We start from the raw sequence: 26,664 nt of genomic DNA on the forward strand, positions 1-26,664 counted from the left end.
CCAAGAGAAGTAGAACAGGAGGAAGATAATGGAAAGCAACACACGAGACGGCGGTAAACAGTAGGCTCTTGCATGTATCAGGGTGGGTCCTCACTGGAGCAGCAGCGATGGTCAGGTACCCCCACTGGTGCCTGGAGGTCTGGTTGTTTCAGTGATATGATGGTCCTTGAGGCTCACAAAGAACAGAGTCCCTGGAGTGAAGTGAAGGCTGGCCAGCCCTCCCCGCCCGTCTGGGAATTCCTCGGTCAGTTCTCCACCACCACCCCTTTTTGTGGCCCTTAAAAAGGGGCGATAGGCAGAATAGCCTATCCTCTCACTATCCTGCTCACCAGTCAGGCCAGATTTCCAACACTCCAATTTTGGTCCAAGAAGTGTGGGACTGGAAATCGGTGTTCACCAGACATGGTCTCACCAGTCCCCGAGTTACATCAGTAGGCCTTTTTGTTTGGACTTACCGAGTGGTTTGTCTCCTTTAGGTACCTTTCCCCCAACAATATTTGTTAGAAGCGACTGGAATGTTTTATAAGATTTCCTTTGCCTTTCCAAAGTTGAGCTCACAAGTCAGGTGGGTTTGCCAGGCCCCAGTTACCCTCTTCTATTGGAGTGCCATGGCCGGGAGTTCATGCCCCTACTGCTTCGGGTGGTTACCGTTTTCATTGGGACAACTCAAAATTCAGCCCTTCCTATAACTATTATTTTGAAAAAATAAGTTCCTCAGCATCTTAGCTGGATGATCCACTACTGAACACAGAGCACCAAATTGGGGAGGGAAGGGATAGCTCAGTGGTTTGAGCATTGACCTGCTAAACCCAGGGTTGTGAGTTCAATCCTTGAGGGGGCCACTTGGGGATGTGGGGCAAAAATCTGTCTGGGGTTTGGTCCTGCTTTGAGCAGGGGGTTGGACTAGAGGATCTCCTGAGGTTCCTTCCAACCTTGATATTCTAATGAGTCTTGGTTCATCAGCATGCACAGGCATGGCCTGCGGTGCTCTACATGCCAGCTCCATGCCGATGAGCTGGAAGGGAATTAAACAAATAACCTCATCCCCTTACAAGAGACCAGCTATCCTCCCCGGCTCACAGAGGGGACTGGTTGATTTGCATCATGAAATTATGTGAACCATACAGCTTGTTGGTACAGTTTCAAGATCTGCCATCTCTGGCAGCAGCAGCCCTTTAAACAATTTCAAGAGCTCAGAGAATGAGATGAAAATCCATCAGTTTCAAGAGAAAAGTTACAATTTTTGTTGCATGGTGCCTTGCTATCAGGCATGGGATTCTCCACATTCACTGTACAAATACATCTGCCAAGAACAGCTTTCCACTCAGTTCTTTGGAAGGTTTTGTTTTTTGGGGTGTGGGGGGGGTGTGGAGGAGGAGGGGGTTGTTTGTTTGACAAAACCACACAATTCTCTGCATATGTATAAAATTTCACTTCACTATCGATCCCTCTAGATAAGAGAGGGTGATCAGAAATTTAAGATCTAGGAGAAGAATCGAGCATTTTTACTGGACTTAAAGTTATCCCCTTGTTAAGCCATCTCTTATTTCCTGGATTTCATGCTGTCCCCTGCTCAGAAGCACAGAAGGGAACGGATTACATGATTTACATACAGATGTGACATAACAAAGGAAGATGCTAACCACAGATTCTAAAAGGCCCAATTTTCAGTTGTTCAGCACCAGAACTCCAGCTGAAATCACGGGGGAGTTGCAGGTGCTCAGTGCCTCTGGGAAAAAAAAAAAACCCCACCACCATTTAGATCTTACTCTATGATAGACAGCTAGGAGGGCTCCCCAGATAATGTTTAGCATTCCTCAGATCCCACGCCTGATCCTAGAAAGGTCTGGACATTGACAATAGTAAGTTCCTCTCAGTCTCACAACTTTCTGGGGAGGATGAAGAACACAAACCTAGCACTGGTCCATAATCCGTTTCCTACTTAGCCAAGAGCTTGAAATGACGGGCTGAAACGAAGAAAGGAGAAACAGGAGAGGAATGGTTAACAGACCCAAAGGCAGTGAGCGGTCTGAAGCATTACATCTCTGTATTGTCAGCCCCAATGAGCTTCATTTCTGAGGGCTTTTACTTAGCTTGTCCAGAAATCTTTGTGCCAAATGACTGACCTGGAGCTTGGGTGAGAAAAACAGAGATGGTTCAGACACTTTCCTTATAGAAAGGAATTCTCTCAAGTCACTCTTAGAGCTGGGTAGAACAGAACTCTGTTTTTTAAAAAACTGGCATATATTCTTTGCATTTCCTGCTCTTGTCATACTTGTATCTTGGACAGCTGCTGCATTAAATAGGATTTTTCTTCCTGTAGCATGCTCAGCATTTCTTTTGCCCTATGCGAGATTTCAGGGCATACTGGACCTTCAGCTATGTTTCAATGCCATATTTTTGGCACTCTCAGCTGCTGGAAAAGCAGTCCAGTTGTTTTCCCTCATGAAGACCAATTATTCTGATGGCTTTAAGTCCAATTTCCCCCCTCCCACCCGATATCTTCAGTCTGTTTAGCATGTTATTTGCTTTAATGAAGGCGACAGAGAGACTTCAGCTCTCAAGTCCCGTCTCTAACGTTCTGTCAGCACTCTGTCCCACTCACTTGGCCTCGATGTCAATAAATTGGTCATCCGGGACCTGAGTTGTCAAACTTAGTAACTGGAGATGCAGTAGCAGCCTGGACACCTCATATTTGCTTCAGTTTCAGACAGAAGTCCCTTGCGAGTCGCTGGGACCCAGCACTCTCACAGCAGGGCTCTGCACAGCTCCCAAAGATGGCCGCTCTAGATTTCTCCCCGTCTTTCAACCTTTAGAAGCTCTATCCTGGCCTGTCTCATTGTTGATGTTGTGCATTATTCCCTTACAAAATCTCTGCAAACAAGCTTACCCTCGAAATGGGCAGATGTTTAAGTTTACCAGGGAACGAACCCCCCCTTACACAGGGATAGGTGTCTTCTCTCACAGTCTGCTGGTTCTTCCCCAGAGGCGCCAAACTTCCCAGCTCACCGAGTAGGATCCTGGATTTTTTCATCTTCTATTGCCAGTTACCATTTTCCACCTCATCTCCCTCCCACCCACCACTAGACTGGGGCACTAGCTTTACAGGAAAGGAGGAATAAGTCTTCACCAGGCCTGCGATGCTGCTTTTTAGCCAGCCACAAGGAGTAAAGGAAAAATTAAGAGTGAATATTCCCATTCCAGGGCTGAAACTGCCACCTGTACCACAGCCTAGGAAGCAAGTCACCCAGATGCTGTCTGTTGGTCCCACGTCTTCTGTGCCACAATGAACTTGTAGCAACTGAATCTCAGGGAAAGAAATTGCCCAAAGAGGTGTGGGTTTGTAAGTCCAATTGAACAAGTCACTGTACCACTGCAATGCTAGGAAACTAACAGGGCTCCCCACACATTTTTTACATCTTTCAAAAGGAAAATGCAAGGGATTCAAACTACTGCATTAACGTATGGGAGATACCCAGCTCCCACCAGAACCTAGCTAGCAATGACCACTGCCCTGGCAAGCTGATTGTTATACTCAAAGCTAGTAGCAATAAGAGAAGCCTTCCTTCAAATTAAGAGGACACAAACTGAAAGCTAGTCATATTTCTGTCACTCAAAAAGTACCATTTAAGGCTGAGACCTTAAGAAATAAACGGCATATTACAACTTGTTACATAGAACAGGTTTTCTTCAGAAAGCATTAAGCCAAGTCTGCACTCTTGCGATTCCTTTCTTGTGTTCGCTAGATTAAATTACTCAGACACTACAACTAGCAACACTCCTGTGTGGAGCAGAGATCCGTTTCTCTGCACCAGCCATGTGCACAGCTACAAAACCACCATACGGAGCTGCAATCTGGGTTTGCACACTTGACCCTGTAATCAGACCATGCAGAACAATCATCAAGCAAGCCGAGGTCCTGGGCCTAATCCTCATGATACAATTTCTCACGTAAGGTGTAGAAGGCAGGAGCAGAACCAGCTCAGACTATAGAGCGTGACAATTTTTGTTGTTCATTTAAAAATTCATCTCAGCTTTTCTGGGCACACCTGGTCACTTCCTTTCAGGCTCCTGAGAAGAACTAGACAATGAACCCAGCATTTATCACACTGAAGTTACACAAGGCCTGGTGAAGGTCAGCAGGGAGTAGACAGGCTATAGCGTCATTACATGCTGGCATCCCATGTAAGTGCACCACCTTCATGCTCGCCACTAACAAGCATTAGTGCTGGCTATAGTCTCCACCCATCCCTCCTTCCCTCCCCTACCCATCTCTATGATCACTCAAATGATGCAAGGAACTGACTTGCCGTTTGTGGTGGGGGGAGGGGACAAAGACTTGAAGTGCCTCTATTTGCAATGTGAAATTAGCTAGGTTGTTATATTCCGTTACAAAAATCTAAATCATCAGTGTCAATATTACAGTAGCCTGTAGAGGCTGAAATTAAGATCAGAGCCCCACTGTGCTAGGTAACAAGACCCAGTCCCTGCCCTGAAGAGCTCACTATCTAAATAGAAGAGACAGAAATGAGAGGGAAAAGGAAGCATCATCCCCATTCCATAACTGGGAAACTGAACCAGAGAGACATTAAGTGACTTTGATCCACATCTCCCAAGTCCCAGTCCAGCGCCTACACCATACGACCATCCTTTCTCCCTAACTTATTAAATGGAGTAACTTTGCCGTCTACCCTGGCTTCACTAAAAGGAGAGGACGGCAGTACACAGCCGTGCAGACCTCTTTTCACCCAGTGAGTGCTAGTTATCACACCATCACCCAAAACCAATGTCAGTATTTCTCCAAAGTTCAGGAGTTTGGAAGGCCCATCTTAATTTAACAGCGACGGATTCATCAGTTTGTCTGAACTTGTTTGTATGAGGCTCCTAACACGCTGGGGCATATACAACGCAGGAGGTTACTAAGGGAGGTTGTGGTATCCCCTGTCAGGGATGGTCTAGGCAGACTTGGTCCTGCCTCAGCACATTGGGCAGGACTAGATGACCTCACAGTCCCTTCCAGCCCAACATTTCTTGCTGAGTTCTGAGACACAGGGATTCCAGAATTCCTCATGCCTGTCCAGGCATCTAGACCACGGTGAGAAGTGGGATATAAATGCCCAATAAAATGCACATAAAACCAAACACATTTTCAACCATCGATCAGAAATCCCCCCGCCCCACTTCCAGGAAGTTCTTAAAAGGAAAGTTCTGCCAAAGGAACACGAGAAAAGCCTCTGTTTCAGTCAGCCCCAGCACTTGCAGCCACGTCCCTGTATAAATGCTGCTGGGGTCCTCTCTTCTCAAGTGCAGAAAAGGTTTCTTCAAGCACATTCAGAGAAACTTTACCTGGTTCTTGGAAGTCGTCCTCGTTCGATAAGGTTCGGGATAAGATAAGGATCAGCGCTTCTTTAAACTGGTCAAAGTGGACCTTGAAAGAGAGAAAGACAAATAAATAATTCAACCAACACAGAGCCTTTAACGCGGTCAAGGAAATCCTGGGTAAAAGTCTGAAGTGATCTTGTATGACTCACTCAAGGGAGTCTGTTTAAGCAGATGGCGCTCCATACATTCCCAGGCCACTTCTTTGAATGCACAGATCTGTTTAAAACCAAAACCTATTGCAAAAGTCTCAAATGAGTCTCAACTTTGATTACTGGGCTCTGGGATACAAAAAGGAGTGACGCAGAGAACATGAAGAGACATCCCTTACTTATGTGAATGGTAAACAATGCCTAGAGTACAGCTGTGTTACAGGAAAACCATTTTGATGCATCAGGTGGATTCTTCTGTGGACCAGGGATCATAATGGTGCTTCCTACCAAACCGCTCGCAGATCAGTGACCCCCAGAGCATCTTTCACAACATAAGGCATAGGGCAGTGTCAGAGCACCAACACTGCCTGCTAGATTAGCCCCACAGAGAGTCTTTAGATATAACCTCTATCTCAGCACCTTGCCCAGCTCAGTCACTTCTCAGTAGCTGGTACAGCAGCTTCATTTCTCTTTGTACCTGAAGTGTAGTGTCTACACTACACAGCTTTTAGCAACATGGTGGTGTCACTTCAGCTGTGCCACTAGAAGTCATTCAGTGTAGCTGGTGTTTGTTGGCGCTCCTGCTGACAAACAACTTCCACACCCGAGTGGCGTTTGCGTTGTCAGCAGGAGAGCGCTCCTCCCGACAACGCGCTGTTAACACTGGCACTTGTCACGGGAAAACTTGTCTTTTTGTGTCTTTTTGAGGGTGGGGGAGGGTTTTAACCCCTCTGAAAGACAAAAGTTGTTGTTGTTCAATTGCCAGTGTAGACATAGCCTTAGTGTTTGAGAAAATGCTACAATCTTCTTCTCTTCCTTCCCAGTCTAAGACAGACAGCCTGGGTTATTTGTAGGGTGTTTCTCTGCGTGTCAACACGCTGAGGGGAGGGGAAGCGAAGCGAAGCAGAGCTGGCAAAATTGTTTAGGTGACTAGTAACATCAGTGAAAAAACTGCATATTTTGGCCAAAAAACTGAGGGTACTGGAAACATCAGAATGGTCTATTTCAAATCAACATTTCATTTCAAATTGACCCAAACAAAAGTTCCATTTTGGCAAGAAAAAAAAAGTCAGTTTCATTTCAAAACTGATGATTTTTTTTATTTTATTTTTTTTGGCTTTTTGGGGCCAGTCACTGAACCAAAAAGCACCAGCTAGTCACTGAGCTCTAACGCCAAGCACTAGCTGAACATTTTCCACTGAGCTCTGAAAGTGGCAAGACTTCCGGTCTCTCCTCCTGGAGGAGGCCTCCCCTTGCCAGCTGAGTGACAGTTCCAGTGAAACACAGAGGTACTAGTGGGAAAGGTGAGGATCTCAAGTACCCGGGTCCAATCCCATGGAGGGCTCTAATACCAGGGCTGGGACGTATAATTGGATGCTGTGTTCACTGAGGAGCTAGAGCTGGGAGCAGAACACTGAGCTGATGTGATCCCAGAGGTCGGTGTTGCTAAGCAAACCACTGCTGCATTTTGGAACAGTTCTGAGCTTTTTCAGAGCACACCGCTTAACCAAGCCTGAAGTACTATCACTGCTCCTGCACCACCCCAAGAGGAGACCTGCTCCCAGTCACCCACGATTCACAGAAAACTCACCACCCTCACCATGGGGCTTAGCTGGTGGCAAGGACAGACTCCCCTTTCACATCGACTCCTGAGAATGCCAGAAAGCAGCTCAGTTACCCAGTGAAAGAAAGAATGCGAACACTGAACTACATTCATAATGATGACTTAAGAAGAGTTAGCTAGAAGAGACCTGTCCAATCCCCTGGAGAGTGCAGGCCAAGGTGTGTTCGAGTATCTGACCAGATTAGTTTTAAGTTTCTTGCTAAGCTGTTTTGTGAAATGTTTGAGTGAGTGAACATTTCGTTAGCTGGAGATTTCTGGTTTGATGGTCCACAGTGAAATAGTCGCCATATGGTGACGAGTGACATAGAAATGCTTATAAACAGCCATAATTAAGCTTCAGAACACCCACTGAAACGAATAGGGGAATTTCACACCTTTTGGCACTAGTGTCTTGAGCCTGCATCCTGACAGACTGAAACAGCAGTGCACTAGTTTATACTTTCAAGGTCATCTACAGGACTAGAAGTCTTGGGTTTTAAATATGGTAAAACAAGACGAGGGAGGACAGATCCCCACAAGAGATTGGAATCCATGCATTTCTGTCACCCTGGCCTTTCTGCAGCGCCTGTAAGATGCACTGTTGCTTTACTGCCATCAACAGCAATGTGGCAGGGAGACAGCCTCATTTGTACAAGCGTATTTCTGAATGCCAACAATTCCAGACACCCAGGCCGTATAGCTGCCTCCAGTTTGCACAGCAAGCCAGAAAAAGAAAATGACAGGACAAGGGGTGAAGCTATTTAACGTCGCTCAGTTGCGAGCCAGAGCTAACCTCAGGGATTTCCCTTTCAGCCAGATGAATCGGAATAGAATTCTCAGCGTTGAACAAGATTTGGTTTATTTTATTTTTTTTTTACTTCCTGAAAAATATCCTGTGCTAGTGGCACTAACTGCCGAGGCCTTGTCTACACTAGCAGATCTGGGGGCCATAAATACACTACTGGTGCAAGTGCACCCGTGGTGGAAGCTCTAGTATACAGGACCAAGCTGATAACTACCATGGGTGGGACTGTCCAGAGAGTGAATTATAGCTTTGTACACAGTCGTACAGTGTTAACACACCTACCTAACCAGACAAACCGTCTTTCCTGACAAAGGGGTGCGTTTTTTACCTTGGGTTAACCTAAGCCCGTGACCTATCCTGAGGTAAATAGTGAAGATGAAGCACTTTAGTTTAAACCATGAGGTAAACTAGCTGAAGTCAACACTACCCGCCCCCCCGATCTAGCTCCACTGAAGTAAAAACTACAGCGCCTTGTCCGCACTGTGTGTTTAACCTCAGGACAGCTGACACATGTTAGTTACACTGAGGTTAAAAAATCCTGCACCTTTATTAGCAGTGAATGACAAGGCCAGAGAGAGAGATTTCTCCTTATCCCAGGGCAGATCACAGAGCACCCAGACAGCTATGCAAGAGTAACACTATGCAGATTGCTGTACATGCACACTGCTGCTAAGGAAAAGAATCTGCTCTGCCACTCATCTGCTAGCATAAATGAATTCTGGACTCAACGGTTCAAGCTATGCAAATCACCACTAGATTTTTAAACATATGCACAAGAAGTAATTAAACAGAGTTAGATACATGTTCTGTAAAGAAACTTGTTAGAGAGGACTTCATCTGAATACTAATTGCTGCCATGCATTCTACGTATATTTCAAAATGCTGGTGTACTTCAAAGGGCAGTTTACAGGGATGGGAGAATTTGCCTGATTAAAAAAAAAACTTGACATTTAAACTAAATGAGCATGAATAAAAGATGAAGGAGTTAGATTAACAGTTCCCCTCTGCATCATCTTCTCTGGGATGTGTTGGAGGGCGGGAGAAGAGGGGAGGCTTCAGATTCAGCACTAGGAAACTGGCCCCGTAATAACAACGAGGTACTCTAAGTCAGTGCTGAATATATTAGCAGTTAAACCAGTCTCAGCACCGGTTCAGAGGCCCTACTGCTGACAGCTGGCAGCATTAAATCAACGGCCCAGTGTAGCTGGGCCCGTGAACAGGGTCGAAGGAGTCACTCGGTCTTGTTTCACATCCCCCACCCACCACATTCCTTGTCATTTTCTCTCCAATCGGAGACTGGTGTGAAGCGCTGTGCGATGGAGAAGGCAAGTCCTAGCAGTCAGAGCTACCAACTCGCTTTGCCCGAAGCACCAGTGCTTAAAAACCTTGGCACCCAAAAAGATGTAGCCAGCTGACTGCCAAAGTTATCAACCAATCAGTGCACCCAAGGGCTGACTAAAGCCAACTGGGCAAATTCAGGGGTGTAAATTACATATAATCTACTTTAGTTAATGAGTGGTTGAGAAAGGTGCTAAATACTATTAGACATGACTTCTAAGCATCACTCGCATGGGCTTGCTGCTTAATTTAGTTAGTGGATTATTCCTACTGTACTATACGGAACAAACTCCAGCTACTTGTAAATTGCTGGCGACAATTTATGTGCGATGAGCAACACGTAAAAAAAAAAAAAAAAAAGGGAGGGGGGTGGGTTGTCTGTTCTCCCATCAGTGTGCGAGGGATACAGCCAATAACTAGTGGGAATTATTCAGCTACCTCTCTCAGCAGCGAGGCAAAGAATAACCCTTTCAGTACTCAACAGTGTGTGTGTGTGTGTGTGTGTGTGTGTGTGTGTGTGTGTGTGTGTGTGTGTGTGTGTGTGTGTGTGTGTGTGTGTGTGTGTGTGTTTAGTATATTGTTCTCACCTAACAGAGTGCTCATTGTTTTGAAGGAAGCTGCTGCACCATATATCAATGCTAAAGGCTTAAAGAGATATTTCCTGCCAAGTCAGAGTTTGCTATGCAGTTGAATGAGTTTTACAGGCAGTGTTAAGGAAGGGGAAGGAGAGTGCAGGGAAGGGGGGAGTAGAGCCAGCACGTTTCCCTTGGTGTTTAACTCTAGCCAAACAGCTGCACACGGGGACAGATGGCTCATTTTTATCACACGAAGCAATTTCACCATGACCGCTTCAAGTCGAATCCAAAGGAGATTAGTCTTCAGGGAAGAAGCTGATAGTAGTCTTAAAAAATTAACATTGCAATCAGCTATGCAATGGGATTAAAAATGCAAATAATTAGTCCTACAATACATCACTGCAAGTTACAACAATAGCGTGTTTAGCAGTGAAACGAGAACCCCGGGGAACTTGAGAGACCTTACAGGTGCCCTGCCCAAAATTGAGACTCTGAAGGAAATGACAACAAAAACACAAGTCACCACACTGGATAAGGGCTGGGAGGCCTCTCATGAGGAATAGAATTTGGCCTGTGTTCTCTGAATGCGAAGATTTAACAGCTAGAGGGACACAGTCAACTGAAAGAGTGAACTTGTGAGGGTTGGTTTGTTTTTTAAACCTGCTTCTGTCATACAGTAAAAATCATTAAAATCAAAGATTGGGGGAGGGGGGAAGGAATTATTCTTTTGTTGTTTATATTCCACATTTGATCTTGGCTGTCCAAAGAAAACGATGAAACAGACCCTAGGTTTGTATGAGTCTTTCGAAAAAAAATATCATTTAAGTCTGGAGAAAATGCAATTGCTAAAAGTAAAAGAGGAACACACTCAAAGAACTGACCAGGGGACCCCCAGACAGACAGCGCCTCGAACGCAGAGTTACAGGTTTAAAAGCTAGTTGTCCCTTTACACCGCAGATCCTCAAGCAATGGCTACTGTCATCCTGCTATTTCTTTAGTGACACGTTTATTTCCCAGCCTTTTTTAAAGGCCAATGGAGGTCCAGGACACGGAGATTTGAAAAGGCTTGTCAAGATATGGAAGTGGAGATACTATTCTATCAGACAATCTGCGATACAGCAGAGCCTGTACAAATACACTAGCACAGCTACTGAACATACAGGAGAACCTCAGAGTCATGAGCTGACCAGTCAACCACACAGCTCATTTGGAAGTACACAGCCAGGCAGAAGAAGAAACAGAAAAAACCCAACAGTACAGTACTGCATTAAACGTAAACTACTACAAAAATCAAGGGAAGGCAGCATTTTTCTCCTGCATAGTAAAGTTTCAACGCTGTATTAAGTCAATGTTCAGCTGTAAACTTTTGAAAGACCAATCAGAACGTTTTGTTCAGAATTCCAAACATTTCAGAGTTACGAACAACCTCCATTCCTGAGGTTTCTGTAATTCTGAGGTTCAACTGCAGCTCCGTTTACCTCAACTTCTGAAAAACTGTCTTAGAAACGTAAGATAAAAAACCTCCTAAGCCCCTTCAGAACAGAAGGAGGAGAGCCCTGGGGCGAAATGGTTACAGTAGATGCAAAGTTTAATGCTCTTGATGACTGAATTAAAGGGAGCCCAAATGACATTTCAGAATCTAGCAATTGGCAGCGCTCTCAAGTTTGTAGGTGCTGTTGGTACAGCATTTACTACTAAGTTCCTCATGCATAACAAACAGGAAATAAAATGGAGTGTAAGGACACAGCATTAGTTCTGTAGGGCGTTAGCAACCCAGTGGCCCAAATGAGGATCAGGGTCCCATTGTGCTAGATGCTGCTACAAACAGGTACGGAGGAAAGGTCCCCGTCCCCAGGCTTTACAGTTATTGCCACTATTTAAGCAGATTTAGGCTACCGGGAGAAAAAATTGCAGTGGGGGGGGAGGGGGTGGGGTTTGGTGCACTATTTACGATAGTCTTGCAAAATGATCCTGGGGATTTCTCATCCCATGCACACAACCTACTCACCACGTCCTCACAAGGAAGAGGAAGACAAAGACTAAATTATAGTGTATTCACCCACTGAATAAGGCATCTTGTCCCAGGTGAGAAGAATTATCCAAGTACAAGTAAATCAAAAGACAATATGTACAGCAATAGGATGGCTGTTTCCCCATGGTAATCAGAGGCTAATTGAACTGCAGGTTGCAGCATTTTCCTGACAGTGTTTAGAAATCCTGAGACCCATTTTTAGAAGGAAGCTTCCTATAAACTAGCACCCTTATTAGCACTAGAAAGAAAAAACAGAATCGTAGCAATATAAGCCTAGAAGGGACCCGGCGCTGGTGTGTGTGTGTCAAACTATTCATTATTTTCACTATTAGCCTCCACACAATCCAAATCAACACTCTTCAAGTTACCTCTCCCATGAGAGAATCTGGTACCAGCTTCTATGAAGAACAAGGAAAGGGAAATATAAGAAGATTCTCGACTTGAAGTCATAATCCTCTGTTTGTGAATTCATTCCCACAGCAACCAACCATACTGTCACAGCCAGAGAGCGACTTCAGGTGGAGAATAAACAGGGGATAGATGAATTCTTAAACAGCCCATTTTATATGCACACAAACAAAATGACAGAATGGGAGAGAGATACAGAATGTTATCATGGCAGGCTTTGCTAAGAGATTTCAGGGAGGCAGCAGGCAGTCCTTTAAAGATGAGCTGCAAAAGGAAAACAAACGGAGCAGGTGCTCTCTGTGCATGTTTGCCTGTTTGCTTTTTACATCAGGCGTATCTGTCTGAAACCCGACCTCTTCCAGCCCCTCCTGAAGAAGGCCACAAGAGAGTCTTCAGCCTTGTCTACACCAGAGTTTTAGCCACTGGTATCACTACAGGAGTCAATCTGCATTAAATCCAGGTACAGTTTACACTGGTACAGCACATCAGCACTAAGGGTTGCATGGGTGTATCGACCTCAGTGGCTACGAACCCCAGTTTAGACCAGGCCAGGCCAGGCCACCCACCCATCTCCACTAGGTATAGGCACAGTGTAAGCTATATGCTGTTTCATACGTGTCTCTATAATGCGCTGGATACTTGGACTGCCTGAGCCTCAACACTCCCCAGAAACAGGGGCTGGGACAGCCAGAGGTTTTAGCCTCCTGCGATGGAACCAACCCAGTCCTCCCAATACAAAAGTCCTCCCATCAAAGACAAGTCAGGATCAGCAGGAAAGAGTTAGGAGGCTGTCTTTATACAGCATGAAGGAACAGCATAGAGCACTACCAGAAACAGACTCTCGTTGGTAGTTCTTTAAACTTAAGATGCTTGGGATGGAAACTTTGGTTTTGTCTCCTTTTATTGCAAATCATTCGAAAGACACGTTTCCTTAAAGAGCTAGTTTTATCATTGAGGCACTGGAGGAAAGTTATTGACAGCATTCAATGCAGACTAGATGCAAGGAATCGCTATTGAGAGCTGTATGAACCTATGTAGCTGTAAAACTAAACGGATCCTTCACAAGCAGCAAACACTCAGTGATTACAGTTCAGCATAAAGCTTCTGCCGCCTGAAAGGAAATAGGTAAAATACATTCCAGTGGCTCAATGGCTACACGGTCTAGTCTCACATTTCAACTCTAAGGCAGGGACCATGTCTCCTTGTTTTGGGAGGCACCTAGCACACTTCCACTGTGGCTGAACTAGAAGCACAACTGATGCAAAAGTCACACTAACACTAATTTTTTGTATTCCCTACCAAGCCCTACTGTTGCCTTTATGATGCACAAACCATAGTTAACTGTTAAAGTCCAGAAAATAGACGGAAATCTACAAGCACCCTGGCTACTGTATCTCAAAAGGCAGGATGAAATGCACCCCACAGAGGAATTTGAAGGGTTATTTTGAGCACTGCCTTCGTACACAATGGAAATAAGAAAGGATAGTGAGAGTTGGGTTAGTCCGACTGCAAGACAAACTATCGGATTTCTATAACCAAGACATACCGGGAAGGTAGAGTGGATTGGTTAATCCTTAGAGTCTTATGCACAGAAAGTGGTATGTTAGCTTAATTCAAACTGACATGACTCCAGATAACCACCAAGTAAATCAGAAGCAGTGTTTGTTGTACGCATTGCTATATAACTTTCATCACCGGGGCACTGGGCAAATACCATACTACATGCCGCGACTTCGTGTATTCATTATTCATAGGCAAACATCAAATACAAAAGCTTGCACGTGACTTGCCGAGTTGCAACTGCTTAGACATGTCAGTTCACTTCTCCCCCACCGCACAAGTGTCCTTTAAAACAAGGTTGCTTTTTAAATACACCAAACAAAAGCCACTCATTGTGGAGAGTAACCATCTGTAGGAAGTAGATTGGTGCTGATAGAACAGACCTCCATTAGGGAGCAGCGCGTTTACTGCCATTCTCTTGACAACCTCCCTAGGATTTGATAACCATTAAATCAGGTTCATACTCAGGCATGGACCATTGATGCCACTAGCAAGTGGGGTAAGCGGAGAGACCTGAGGAGAGGCTGAAGACAGAGATCTCACTAAGACACGAGACTATAACAGAACTGTTCTGAAAGCCAAAAACCCCCCAAAAACATTGTCATTGCCTCAGGAAAGTTTTAGGAGATTAAGTACGTTGTGATAACTATGCAAGAGTGATTCAGTCTTCATGACATTCTTTAATAGCAGCCTCTTCTTTTCTTTGGGCCGAGCGTTTCCGACATTTCCTTTTTAACTTGTCCCTGTTACTCTCTAAGTAGGCATCTGACAAGGGACTTCGTTCTAGCTTTATAGCTGGCCAAATTCCCTGGCAAAATTCAAGCAACCAGGCTTTTGGGGAACCCCTTATTTTTTCCCCCTCCCGTCTGCTCTCATGTTCTGCAGCGAAGCCGGATGATCGCGAAGCCGGATGATGAACGGAAAAAGTTTGAGCTGGGATGGAAAGTAAGTAACTAGTATTCAAGCAAATTCCATGCTGCTGTTTGGAAAGGTCAGAAGTCTCCTCTTGTATCCATTAATGCTTCCCTGCCAGCAAGTCCCATCTGCAAGAGAATCTCAACCCAAGGGGAAGGAAGTTTCTTTTTCACAAAGTTATTTTGTCTGAGGGAGATTAGGTTTGGTGAGAAATTCGCAGGTCAAATTATTGCGCTTGCCCTAGTCTGAAGCAGAGGAAACTTGGCCCTAGCTTCCTCTTTTTTCCTGATTTTAAGGAGTTTTACCAAACGAAGGCTTTCCGCTCCAAAGCTCTTCATTTTCAGGGGCACGCGTCTTGTGCATACAGCCCAGCAACATGTGACATTTGTTTTAAGTTTGAAAGTCCCATGATGCACCTGGTTCACACTGAGCAACAGGCTGATCTTGAAGTCTATAAAGCAAACATCACACCGTAATGCTGCTTTAAAAACAGGTGCATTCACTTGCACCACCGTTATCCAGACAAGCTGGTACCAAATCTGGCACACAGTATCACCGTACACAGGTTCTGTGAGCTAGCAAGAGGGAAGCTCAGCAGTGGCGAACAATTCACAGACCACAGCTGCTCCTCCACATAATCCACCCACTCAGGAGTCACAGCAGTGTGTCCTGGTTACATTTGAGGAAATCCCATGCTCTCTGTAGAGTGGGAGGATATAGTGGACTGTAAATGTAAAAGATCAAAGTCATGTCTGAAACTAGCCTCAGTTTTAAGAATTCTATAATAATTGAGGCCATTAGACAAAGACTGAACACCCCCTCCCCGCTATCTGGAAGGCCACTGGAGCACAAAGTCACAGGATTTCTTCTTACCACCACCTCATGGAAGAAATAAAGGGAAAATACTTTAAACACAAACAGTATCAAAACTGAAACAAAGCCAGATCACTTGCATGGAAAGTTAATGAACACCTGTAGAACCAATGATGGCCCGTTTCCAAGCCTGCTGCCAGGAGTATATTTGGACAGAGTGTCATAAGGGCCGGTCTAAATGTTGCACTCATTTAACTAGACGTGTTGATGTCACCCCAATTAAGTTTTACCGGTGCAACTTTATGCCTGTGGACACACTTACACCAGTTTAAATCTGGTTTATATCGGTTATTTAACAGGCATAAGCTAAATCGATGCACCATCTTACATTGGATGAAAACAGTTTTAAACGAGTGTCAGAGTGCACCAAACAAAGCTGCACCAGTTTAATTAAATCAGGGCAACATCCGAGTTAAAGGCAGTTTGTGTGTAAACAAACCCCATTAGTTGAATGCAATAGTTGAAGCAGAAGTCACTCCGCTCTGCATTGGAAAGGAAGTGACTCTGGCCCAAAGACTCGGTGTGACTGACTTCCTTAAAGTCTTGAGAAATGCATCCTTTAGCAATAGTTTTCTTCCTCATTGTCACTAATTCCTCCTTCAGCAACTGCTCTGTGCACTTGTTTCAGCTCAAGTGAAAGCCATAGGGAAATGCCAGAATTGAGTCACTCTTGACTTCTGCTTCCAAGCACCAGCGAGGAGAGGCATCACTTTATAAGTAATTACCTTTTACAGCAGAGGAGATAAGCAGCCTCCTCCCTTCACCTAGCAACATCAGCACGGTGACATCTTCACAAACCCCTCATGTGCATACGCTGCATCGGTGCCTCTCAGTTGGGTAACACACCAGCGCAAGCCCTGCTGTGCCCTGGTGCACCATATCTGCGTTAGGGTTTGGTGCCAGTGAAACTAGTTACCCTATTGTGGGTTTCCTTAGCCTAGAAACGGCCTAGGTCAGGCCATTGGCCTAGAACAGGGAGCACTAAGAGAAGCCCTGCAAAATACAGTGTGCGGGGAAAAGCAGCTTTGACTAGTGCTCTTTTTGCCTCTTTCCTTGCAAGAAGTCACAGAAGTCGTTAATTTACAGTCACGACCAGGATTCTGAATTAAATAACCAAAAGTTCCCATGTGCTCCCACTGAGATGCAACCATCAGGGCACGCCACACCTTTTCATTATCCCCCTTTGCCAGACAGTTACATGAGCTAGGATGTGCTTGTTGGCTTTAGCAGGGGCACTTACTCCCTCCATAGTCCGTTGGCCTTACCCTGCCAAGAAGGTTGCCTTGCAGAAGCGTCTGTTGCAGCGCTCCAGGAGCCACTTCCTCCAGATGTAACACGTGACACAGATCGGTCAGCTCCTCCTGCCCAAGGGATCCAGTGCCCGTGCTGTCAAAGCTGTCAAAGAGCTCCTTGAGACGGGCTTCGTACTGGTTCTGCTCGGCTTCATCCATCCCATCACCCACCACGCTCACCTGCCGGGAGGAAGAGACATTGGATGTTACACTGATGAAGGGCTTTACCGGACACGCTTTTGCACGCTGAGCGACGCAGGCAGTTGCACGATAAACAGTTCCACCAGCAGTGCCGAGTGAGAAGTGTAGCAATCCATGCGCTGACCTGAAACCAGGCTAAAATGCCAGAGAGGAGAAACAATCAACTGCCTCTACTGGGCGAAAGAACATGCTACTTGGATGGCTCTGGGCCTCTGCGCTGAGGATTTTTCAGGAGCTCTAATACATCTTGGCTTTACTGAATTCCACAGCCCAGCAACAGAGAAGAGCTTTCTCTCACCCACGCATGTTACCTGTAGCAACACTCAATCTGCATCAATAGAGGTGGATGCTGAAAGAAAAACACAACGACCTTTAGACAACCAAAAGTCAGCTATTACCACCCACTCTCCCTATTGTTTTGAAGTGGGTGAAAACAGAGAGAGCTCCCTGATTCTAGCAAAGATTTAGGAAAAACTAGTCAGGTCCTGGGATTTCTTGCTAGGATGATTTCTTCTGGGATTCTGAATCCATCAAGGTGGTGATGAGTTTTAGTTCTTTCTCAGAGATACTTTTTCCCCATTTCAATTAAGAAAAAAATAGTGCTATCGATTAATTGCAGTTAACTCACGTGATTAACTCAAAAAAATTAATCGCAATTAAAAAAATTAATTGCAATTAATCACAGTTTTAATCGCACTGCGAAACAAGAGACTACCAATTGAAATTTATTAAATATGTTGGATGTTTTTCTACATTTTTATATATATATCTTGTATTCTGTGTTATAACTGAAATCGGTGTATATTTTGATTACAAATATTTGCACTGAAAAATGATAAACAGAAGAAATAGTATTTTTCAATTCACCTCATGCAAGTACAGTACTGTAATGCAATCTCTTTGTCCTGAAAGTGCAACTTACAAATGTAGATTTTTGTGTGTTATATAACTGCTCTCAAAAACAAAACAATGTAAAACTTCAGAGCCTACAAGTCCACTCAGTCCTACTTCTCGTTCAGCCAATCACCAAGACAAACAAGGTTGGTTACATTTACATGAGATAATGCAGCCCTTTTCTTATTACAATGTCACCAGAAAGTGAGAACAGGTATTTGCATGGCACTTTTGTAGCCGGCATTGCAAGATACAATTGCATTACAGTACTTGTATTAGGTGAATTGGAAAATACTATTTCTTTTGACTTTTACAGTGCAAACACTTGTAATCAAAAATAAATATAAAGTGAGCACCGTACACTTTATATTCTGTGTTGTAATTGAAATCAATATATTTGAAAATGTAGAAAACATCCAAAAATTTAAATAAATAGAATACCATTATTGCTTAACAGTGTGAACAATCGCAAATAATTTTTTTAATCGCTTGACAGCCCTAAAAAAAAATCCTACTTGGCCACTATTAGAGTCTCAGGAAGCTCTGAAGCCCAGTGATTAAATGGATAGCAGAAGGCAATTCTCACGCAAGCCTTTTTCAAGTTTTCAGATCAATTAGGACCAATTACATCAGGGAGGTGGAATCTACTTCCATCTTCAGTCACCTGACCTGCCAGTACCAGAGCCATGTTAACTTACCCTAAACGTTATCTTCAATCCGAACATGAATTGCAAGGAGCGTCATTTGGCTGAGTGGCCCCAGTGTAGCACCGAAGGCCTGCTTAGCAATACTCATTAGCTCTGCTTTATTCAGCAGAGACCCAGTATATAATTATTTCTGCACTGCACAGAGGGGACCCCTCTCCCCCCCAGCCCACAAAAGACTGAATGAGTCAGGCTGATGCAAAGAGCTTCCCTGTTTACATGATAGTACTAGCTGCTTTGCAGCAGTTCATCAAAACGCAGCTTGTTTAGCTTCACTGGAGCCAGCAAATGAGGTGGCGTAAGAAGAGAGTGTTCCCAGGAGCTACGTTTGTTCCCTAGGTGGTTTAGGTAATGCTTTGTCTGCAACAGCAAGAAGAAAAACAACACACGCGGTAGAAACAGAGCTGATTGCAGGTCAACGGTGTGAAGCAAAACTAAGGGACAGATTTCTAGAGCCCCTCGTCTGAAATGTCTCGTGTTACATCTTTGCTGTCCTCCACCTTTTACCCTTGCCTGTTATTAGACTGTAGGCAGGGCCACACCACGCACTCCTACAACGCTACACAACATACTGTTAGCCAAGAACACCCATTTCTCCTCTGACCATGCTAGCTTGCTTCCTCTTTTCCATCCTACATGTTGCCAGTCTCTTGGGTTGTTTACCAGCAGGAAAAATCACATAGCACCAGCAACCACTTTCACCGATGGAAAGACCGAGTGTAGCTGTGTTCTCCCTTTTCTAGGAAGAAAAAAAGACTGATTTGTACCCCCATCCCACACTCACACACACTCTAAAGTCTGGGTTGCCCCCTTTTTCTCTACAAGCAGCTCAAGTGCTTCTGTCCACAGCAACTGAGGAGATTGGCATGACAGTAGCATGCAAGACCACTTGAGGTTTTTCTCTACAGTTCAGCGAAGTGGCTCATTAAACTGTACAAACCCTCCTGTTCTGGGGAGCGGAGTCTATCGAGGCCTATCTCAGTACAGCTACTTGGCCTGGTGGGGGGCATGGATCAGCGTTCATGTCGCGCTCCCCGTCAGTACCTGGCCTCAGCTGGGCAAGCTAACGATCCAAAAAGCGGACCAAATTTGGTGATGAATCCTGATCACGTGCCACCTAAGGTACAAGGTCAAGCTTGGCTCCAGGACTCGGTCAGCACTCATGAAAGGAGCTCCACAGAGCAAAGCCGAATATGCTGCTATGTCATGGAAACCAGCACATATGGGTCAAATTCTTATCAACATCTCGAGTCCATGCAAAGAGCACAACCATGGCAGGGCTCGTATTGACTTGTAGCTCATCACTGCGGAGCACGGAAAAGCTGCAAGCCACGACATGTGCAAGGTGAGCCATTAAGTGAAAGAGCAGCAGAGCTAAACAAAACTCCTCTCTCTGGAACTAACCCAGCCACAGAACGCCAGCCTGCACATTTTAAAAAGCCACCCCCAGAAATGTTACTGATTACACACACCCGCATGAGCGTTTTTGGCCCCTGCTGCCTCCCACCTTCCTTAAAGTCGGGGATTAAGTTAGCTCAGCCTGGGGTTATGCAAATGAATTAATAATCAAAGGACCCAATCCCAGCTATACATGGGACAGAAGCAGAATTTCCTGCCAGAAATGAAAAAAGAAGAACCCTGCCAAGAACTCAGCACAAACGCGTCATTTTATTAAACCAGTTTTTGGTGTTTCCAGCCTTGTTAATGACACTGAGCAATGGGATCAGACACGGCTACAAAGCAGCTTCTGTAGACGCGCCTTCCATTGTACATTTGTTCCCCTTCTTAAAACTCTGGAACAAGCCATCATTCATGACTGCCAATGAGCTCGCAAGGCCTTATGTGGAATTAGTTGGCCAACCACCCTTTCTGCATATGTACATGGCCATTTATTTGCATTTTTGTCACACACATGTAACGGAGCATGGAACCATATGCCAACAGATGACATGGTCATTAGAAGGATGCAACCCAGGACCTTCTGCACGGGTCTTGGGCTCTAGTAGAATTGTTTTGCTGGAGGGCAGCCTGGAGGGACAGGCACAAGCAGACATTCTAAGCCAGAAGAGACACTTTGCAAACATGCAGCCTGAGATCACAGCCCAAGGCCTCTCAAGTTTAGGAGGTTTTGTATCTGTTTTTGTCTTGCACATTCAGGCTGGGACGCTCAACGGCACCCACACCGCAATGGGAGAACCCCTGCCCAAAGTGCTAATCATGATGAGCGTGGATCTCTCCTCCCCTCCTCATTGCGGGTCTCCTGCAGAACAGGGACCATGAAATAGTCGTGCCAAAGGGTACTTTTGCTTTTATTAGCGACACCTGCAAGGATTCAGGACCGCTACGTTACTCTGACGGCTACTGACATTTCTGCCCAAAAAAACAAGCTTGAAGAAACCCAATGCTCTTCAAGAGCACAGCAAGCCGCAAAATCAGACCTAACAAGCATTCAGTGGCAGAGGGCTAATCAGCGATAAAGCTGCCTCAAGTCGATGATCTTTGATAATTAGCTTTCAGAAATCCCCAGGGGAGAAGACAGGCCAGCCGACAGGCCATGCTCTCAACACATGGGCTGGATTCTGAATTGCCTTGGTCCTTGTGTAATCACTTACACCCACTGTGCACTAGCATAAATGACTCCACAAGAAGTAGAACAACGAAGAATCAGGCCCCTTTTGTTCTCTGCTACAGATACTGCGGCTCCTATATGCCCTGCCCTTCGCATCATCTTCACAGCTCACTTTGGTATTCAGACCAGAGGCTGGTGAAGTGAGCACCAATGGCAGAAACGGCAAGAGAGTCAGAACAAACCTGACAGCATAAGGTGTTTCCCAGAGCACTATGCTGGGAAAAAAGAAGGGGATCTGCCCCTGCACCATATAGACTGAAGTCCTGACCAGCAGAACTTGTCTGGGTAGCAGACATGGTCCGGCAAAACCTGGCTCAGGTGCACTGAATTGGATGGGTGAAATAGTCTCTTCTTGCATCTCAGGCTGTTTAGGGCAACATCAGTGGCTCAAACCACTCCCCTCCCACCCATGCGTGGCTACAGCCGGGGTTCTCAAGCACCCCAGATCACCTGTTCTTCCTTTTGTGAATCCATATCCCAGAATCCTTCACACTGTTTCAGCAACAAAAAACCAACCCAAACCAAACCAAAACAACCCAAATGCTGCAACCAACACCTGTTTGGTGGTGTGACAAAAAGAACTTGAGGGAGTAGATATTTACATTCAATTCAGAGCTTGGGAAAAAATTTACATCAGTCTACTAGCCGATAGCCACAAACACCATGTTCCCTGCAATTTAAAGGAAAATGGAGGGTGGGGAGCAGAAGAGAGAGATGTCTATGAATGCTACATTCCCCAGTGATATACACCCATCCCTATAGTGTCTGGGACATTCAGTAAACCCAAACCGCTGTACCAGAACAGAGTCAGAACGTTTTCTTTGCAATCAGAACAGCTAGAAAGCTTGTAGAATGAAATCCTAGCTTCTGCAGAAGATCGCGATCCCTTAGAACAGAGTTTCACACTTCTCCTTGGAGTCAAGGCACCAAAGAAGCGAACCCTCTGGACAAAGAGTTTGTGACTTTCACCTTCCGAGGCAGACCTATGCCACTGTCACCTCCAGAATTACTTCCTAGCGTGCACTCAGTGGGGACCCACCCTTGCACACAGCTCTGAAACTGCAGAATGCAGTGTAGGAGCACATCCCACAGGGAACATGGGACACCTGAACTCCAGTCTGCATTGGCTTATAGAGCTGTTCTACACAAGAAAACTAGACTGACCCAGCTACGTGGCTCGGGGGGTGAAAAAATCCACCCCTCTGAGTGACCCAGTTAAGCCGACCTATGTCCCTTTTGTAGGCAGTGCTAACCTCTCCGCGAGGTGGATTACCTATGACCCTCCTGCCAGCATAGATAGCATCTGCATGAAGCACTCCAGTGGCACAGCTGCAATTCTGCTGTTGTACCACTGTAGCATTTCAAGCGTAGATAAGTTTGGTGCAATACACGGCTGTGGGTTTCAACTACCAGACTCTAAACGGTTTGGGTTCTTCCCATCTCTGGACTGGCCTACACTGTGTCTGAACCCTCATGTTAGTGGACGTGATGCTGACCTCTGCTTAGAAATCAGCACAGCCTGGGACGAATCATGTTCAGATAATACCACGGCTGACATCTGTTACTCCTTGGGGAATACTGAGCAATGCAGAATTTGTGCAGAATTAATGTTCTGCACAGAATTTCCTTTTTCCCCCTCGCAGAAATGGGCTGTAGAGCTGCTGGCTGCCATCAGGGGCTGCTGGACCCAGCAGAGCCTAGCTCGCAAATAGAAGGTATTGCCGGGGGTGAAGGGGCGGGGGGAAGAGGTGGAACTGGAGAGTTCCTAGCAGCTGCAGTTGCCAGCATGCCCTGAAGGAAGGGGGCGACGTGCAGGAAACTCCCTACAAACCCAACACCCAGCATCAGGCTGTTTCTCCCTCTGGATGCCTGGGCTTGGGGAAGGGGTACAGGTGTCTGAGCTGGAGGCCCTGCAGGTGGGCTCTGGAGGATAGGAGGTGCGGGTGTCTAGGCTGGAAGGATGCCCTATAGCTGGGTTCAGGGGGTGGGGATAAGGGTGCGGGTGTCTGGGCTCGGGGGTACCCCGCAGCTGGGCTCTGGGGGAAGGGGTGCTGGTTTCTGGGCTGGGGGTTGCCCCGCGGCTGGGCTCTGGGGGTAGGAGGTGTGGGTGTCTGGGCCGTGAGGGGCCCTGTGGCTGGGCTCTAAGGGCAAGGGGGCAGAGAAACAGGAACTGGGTTGTCACAGGTGTTTCGTTAACAGTCTACTCCCAGGGGAATATTTGTTGTTGCCTGTATTACCAAAAATAATTGAAACTGGCCTGATTATAGAGTGTTATTTTGACAACTAAAATATGCAGAATTTTAAAATATTGTGCGCAGAATTTTTTGGCACAAAATTTCCCCAGGAGTAAACTCTGCTCAGACACAATAGAACTTCATTGCGTTCACCAGCCCCTAAAGACGGCTTTGCTCACGTGCTGCACCACGTCAGCTGAAGTCGGATGCAGCACTGAAAGGCCCCAGATTTAAAAAAACGAAGGGGGCTGGTGGCAAAAGAATTTCCATAATGGGTTCTTATTATTTGTACTGAGGTACGACCTAGGGGTCCCAGTCAGGAACCTATTGTGCTAGGCGCTGCACATGCATCTATCAGAAGGATGGTCCCTCCACCAAAAAGCTTATAATGCAGGTATATGATGAGATAACAGATGGGTACAGACAGACGTGGGCAGGGGAGGAATGGGGAGTCCTCTGGAGGCCAAGGGAACAGCGAGACCAATATGATTATTGCAATAATCAGCAGTCACAGCACACCAGCTGCTCACCTATTGTCCAGCGTCGTGTACGCGTTACAGTGGAGGTGAGTTTTAAGGAGGGGTGTGAAAGAACGTGGGGACGTTGGGGATTTTTACAGGGAGCTCCAACTATGCATGAGGGACGGGGTAAGTGCAAAGGTGTCGGGGAGAACGTCAGACCGATGGGCAATGCAGGCTGGCATTGTTGGCAGAGCAAACCCTACATCGTTGCCTCTGCTGGCCGGTGAGGAGAGGGTTTAGTGATCTTTCAGACACACTGCAAGGCCTATTTCCAGACCACGGCAGGGGAAAGATCACGGAATACTTCAGGTTTAAAACTCAGGAATCTTAGCAGTCCCTCCCCAGCTGCAGAGAGCATGTGTTCCGTTCCCCCACTCTGCAGGAAAGCATTGCAGAGAATTGCATGTTAGATAGAGAAGATGGATGCATGGAAGGTAGTTCACCTTTCTGTAGGCCAGCTAATAATCATCTTCAGCTGAAGGCAGCCTCCCCCACACACCCTCCAGTTTATAATCCAGGCTACAGGACACTCTGTAAAGTGAGTCAAGATGCCTGCTCATCTCTCTGCCTTATTCAGCAGTGCTTAGAGAGCTCTTGCCTCACGAGCTCACAACCCCAACTGGCACCAGAAAAGCCAAGGAGTGTTGAGCCACCACCAAGCAGCCCAGTTACCGAAGCCAGCAGTACCAGAACACTGTACTGTAGTGAGACTCTGACCTCCAGCAATTTCAAGTGCAGAAACTGACTGTGTGTCACCACTGAGGGTTATGTGCCATCGGGGGCGGTAGGGGAGATGTGAGAGCAGGCAGATTGGCAGGGGAAAGAGGGCCTAGAAGGGGGGGGGGGGGGGGAAACAAAACAAAAATACAAAGCCAGAGTTAAACTCAGGCCTTTCATCTCCCCTCCAGATGGCCCAGCAGCTGATACTAGATGGAATGTCTGGCTTGTCCTCACTGCTCAGTCGCTCCCCAGACGAGTGCATAAAAAAAGCTGCAGCAAGAGCAATGCTCAGGCACAGCTGATAGAGTCGCCCACGTCAGGGATCACTCTCTAGCTGCGAGATGCAGTCTCCAAGTTTTTATATATTTATATATCTCTATCTATCTATCTATCTCGAGGGGGGTTATTTTGGTAAAGTAGTTTTGCTCAGCCTCACATTCAACCCTTCATTGTACCTGTTTTACAGCACTGAAGTCCTTGTATTTACCCTCCCAACATTAAAAGTTTCAACAGATGGTTCAGTGCAGAAAACCAAAGATTTATCTGCTTTAACATAATGACGGCTCTTTGTTCATCAGAGCCTCAAGGTGGCTTCAGCCCTTAAAAGTATTAGCAAAGCACTAAAGCTAGAAGATGGTGAAACTTTTAGGCGGGACAAATCCGCCAACAGAAATTGACAGCTTGATATTGATTCAAGAGTTTACCATATCAAGTAGCAAATTTCCAGTTAGCATCAGGGAAGTTTTATGGGCGATTCTTTAGGAAAAAAGCTTGGATATTATAATATTTATAATGAAAGTATCCTTCCCTACACATACATTTTGTGAAGCATCACAGTAAGAATCAGTTGTATGGAGGATGAAAGGAAAATATTTTAATTGTGGAGGAGACCAATTTCAACCTTCCTGCTAATTTCCAGACCTCTTAGATTAAATCTACCTTCTCAAGAGAACCAGATAACCTTCACAATACATGTTGCAGAGACCTGATACAACTTAATTTCAAGCTAAATTTAATAACCCAGGCTCCAGAGATGACTGCTACTTAGAATGGTAAACTCTCGAATCAATATCAAGCTTCAAGCTTTCGTATAAAACTAATGGACAGGTAGATTTACCTGACCAACCAATAACATGATCAGGTAAGAATACTACAATTAGCACAGCACAAATGAACACTGCATTTCTAAGTCTGTAATCAACAACACAGCAACGTTGTTATAGGAGGAAAACCAATCAGCGCGTCAGCCACTTTCCTTTAAAGGAATATCATTTTCTGTAATTTTTCGTTTTCATGGCCACATTCAATCCTGTCCATTTAAGTTATGTTCCTCCAAAAATGTTTCTCTTAGCTACTGCCCTGCACCCTAATTTTTTTATACTCATGAATAAGCTGTCCTCCAAAGGATCACAAAAGTAATTCCTTTCAAGAAATGGCAATGATACAGTACCTATGGTTTTGCCATTAGTCTTCACTGCTTTGTAGATTTGAATGATTGCCAGTTAGACAGTCTTATTAGAGTGCTGTATCATAAACCACCATCAAAACAAGAACACTAATTTCAGAAGACAAGAAGCCATTTTTGCAGCACTCGTCCCACACTGAAAAGCAAGATCATAGTTTGACAGGTTAAACTGTAACTTATTCTTCTCTTTCCACTGCTTTGACAATAGGAATTACACAGGCATATGGCTAGGAGAAAAAAAAATGGTCGTGTTTAAAAAAAGGGCCTTTTCACAAGATAAATAAAACATCCATTGAAATGACTGATATTTGAGCTCACTGAAAGGTCTGTGATTGGGTGGTCTTATCTAAAGTCATTATCTCTC

At 45.4% G+C, this 26,664-nt stretch overlaps 1 protein-coding gene across 4 annotated transcripts in view; it reads right to left on the minus strand.

The window, feature by feature from the left end:
* Window positions 1–26,664, minus strand: part of NIN (ninein) — a 112,294-nt gene that overhangs the window by 81,922 nt on the left and 3,708 nt on the right. For all 4 annotated transcript variants that reach the window (XM_039534982.1, XM_039534985.1, XM_039534984.1 and 1 more), the window contains 2 exons: window positions 16,906–17,112; window positions 5,347–5,428 (listed from right to left, as the gene is read on the minus strand). In XM_039534982.1, coding sequence (XP_039390916.1) covers window positions 5,347–5,428; window positions 16,906–17,091 — 268 coding nt within the window. In that variant the 5' untranslated portion in view covers window positions 17,092–17,112. The remainder of the gene's footprint in view (window positions 1–5,346; window positions 5,429–16,905; window positions 17,113–26,664) is intronic.

The sequence above is a fragment of the Mauremys reevesii genome, linkage group 4, assembly GCF_016161935.1.
Source record: "Mauremys reevesii isolate NIE-2019 linkage group 4, ASM1616193v1, whole genome shotgun sequence".
Classification (NCBI taxonomy): domain Eukaryota; kingdom Metazoa; phylum Chordata; order Testudines; family Geoemydidae; genus Mauremys; species Mauremys reevesii.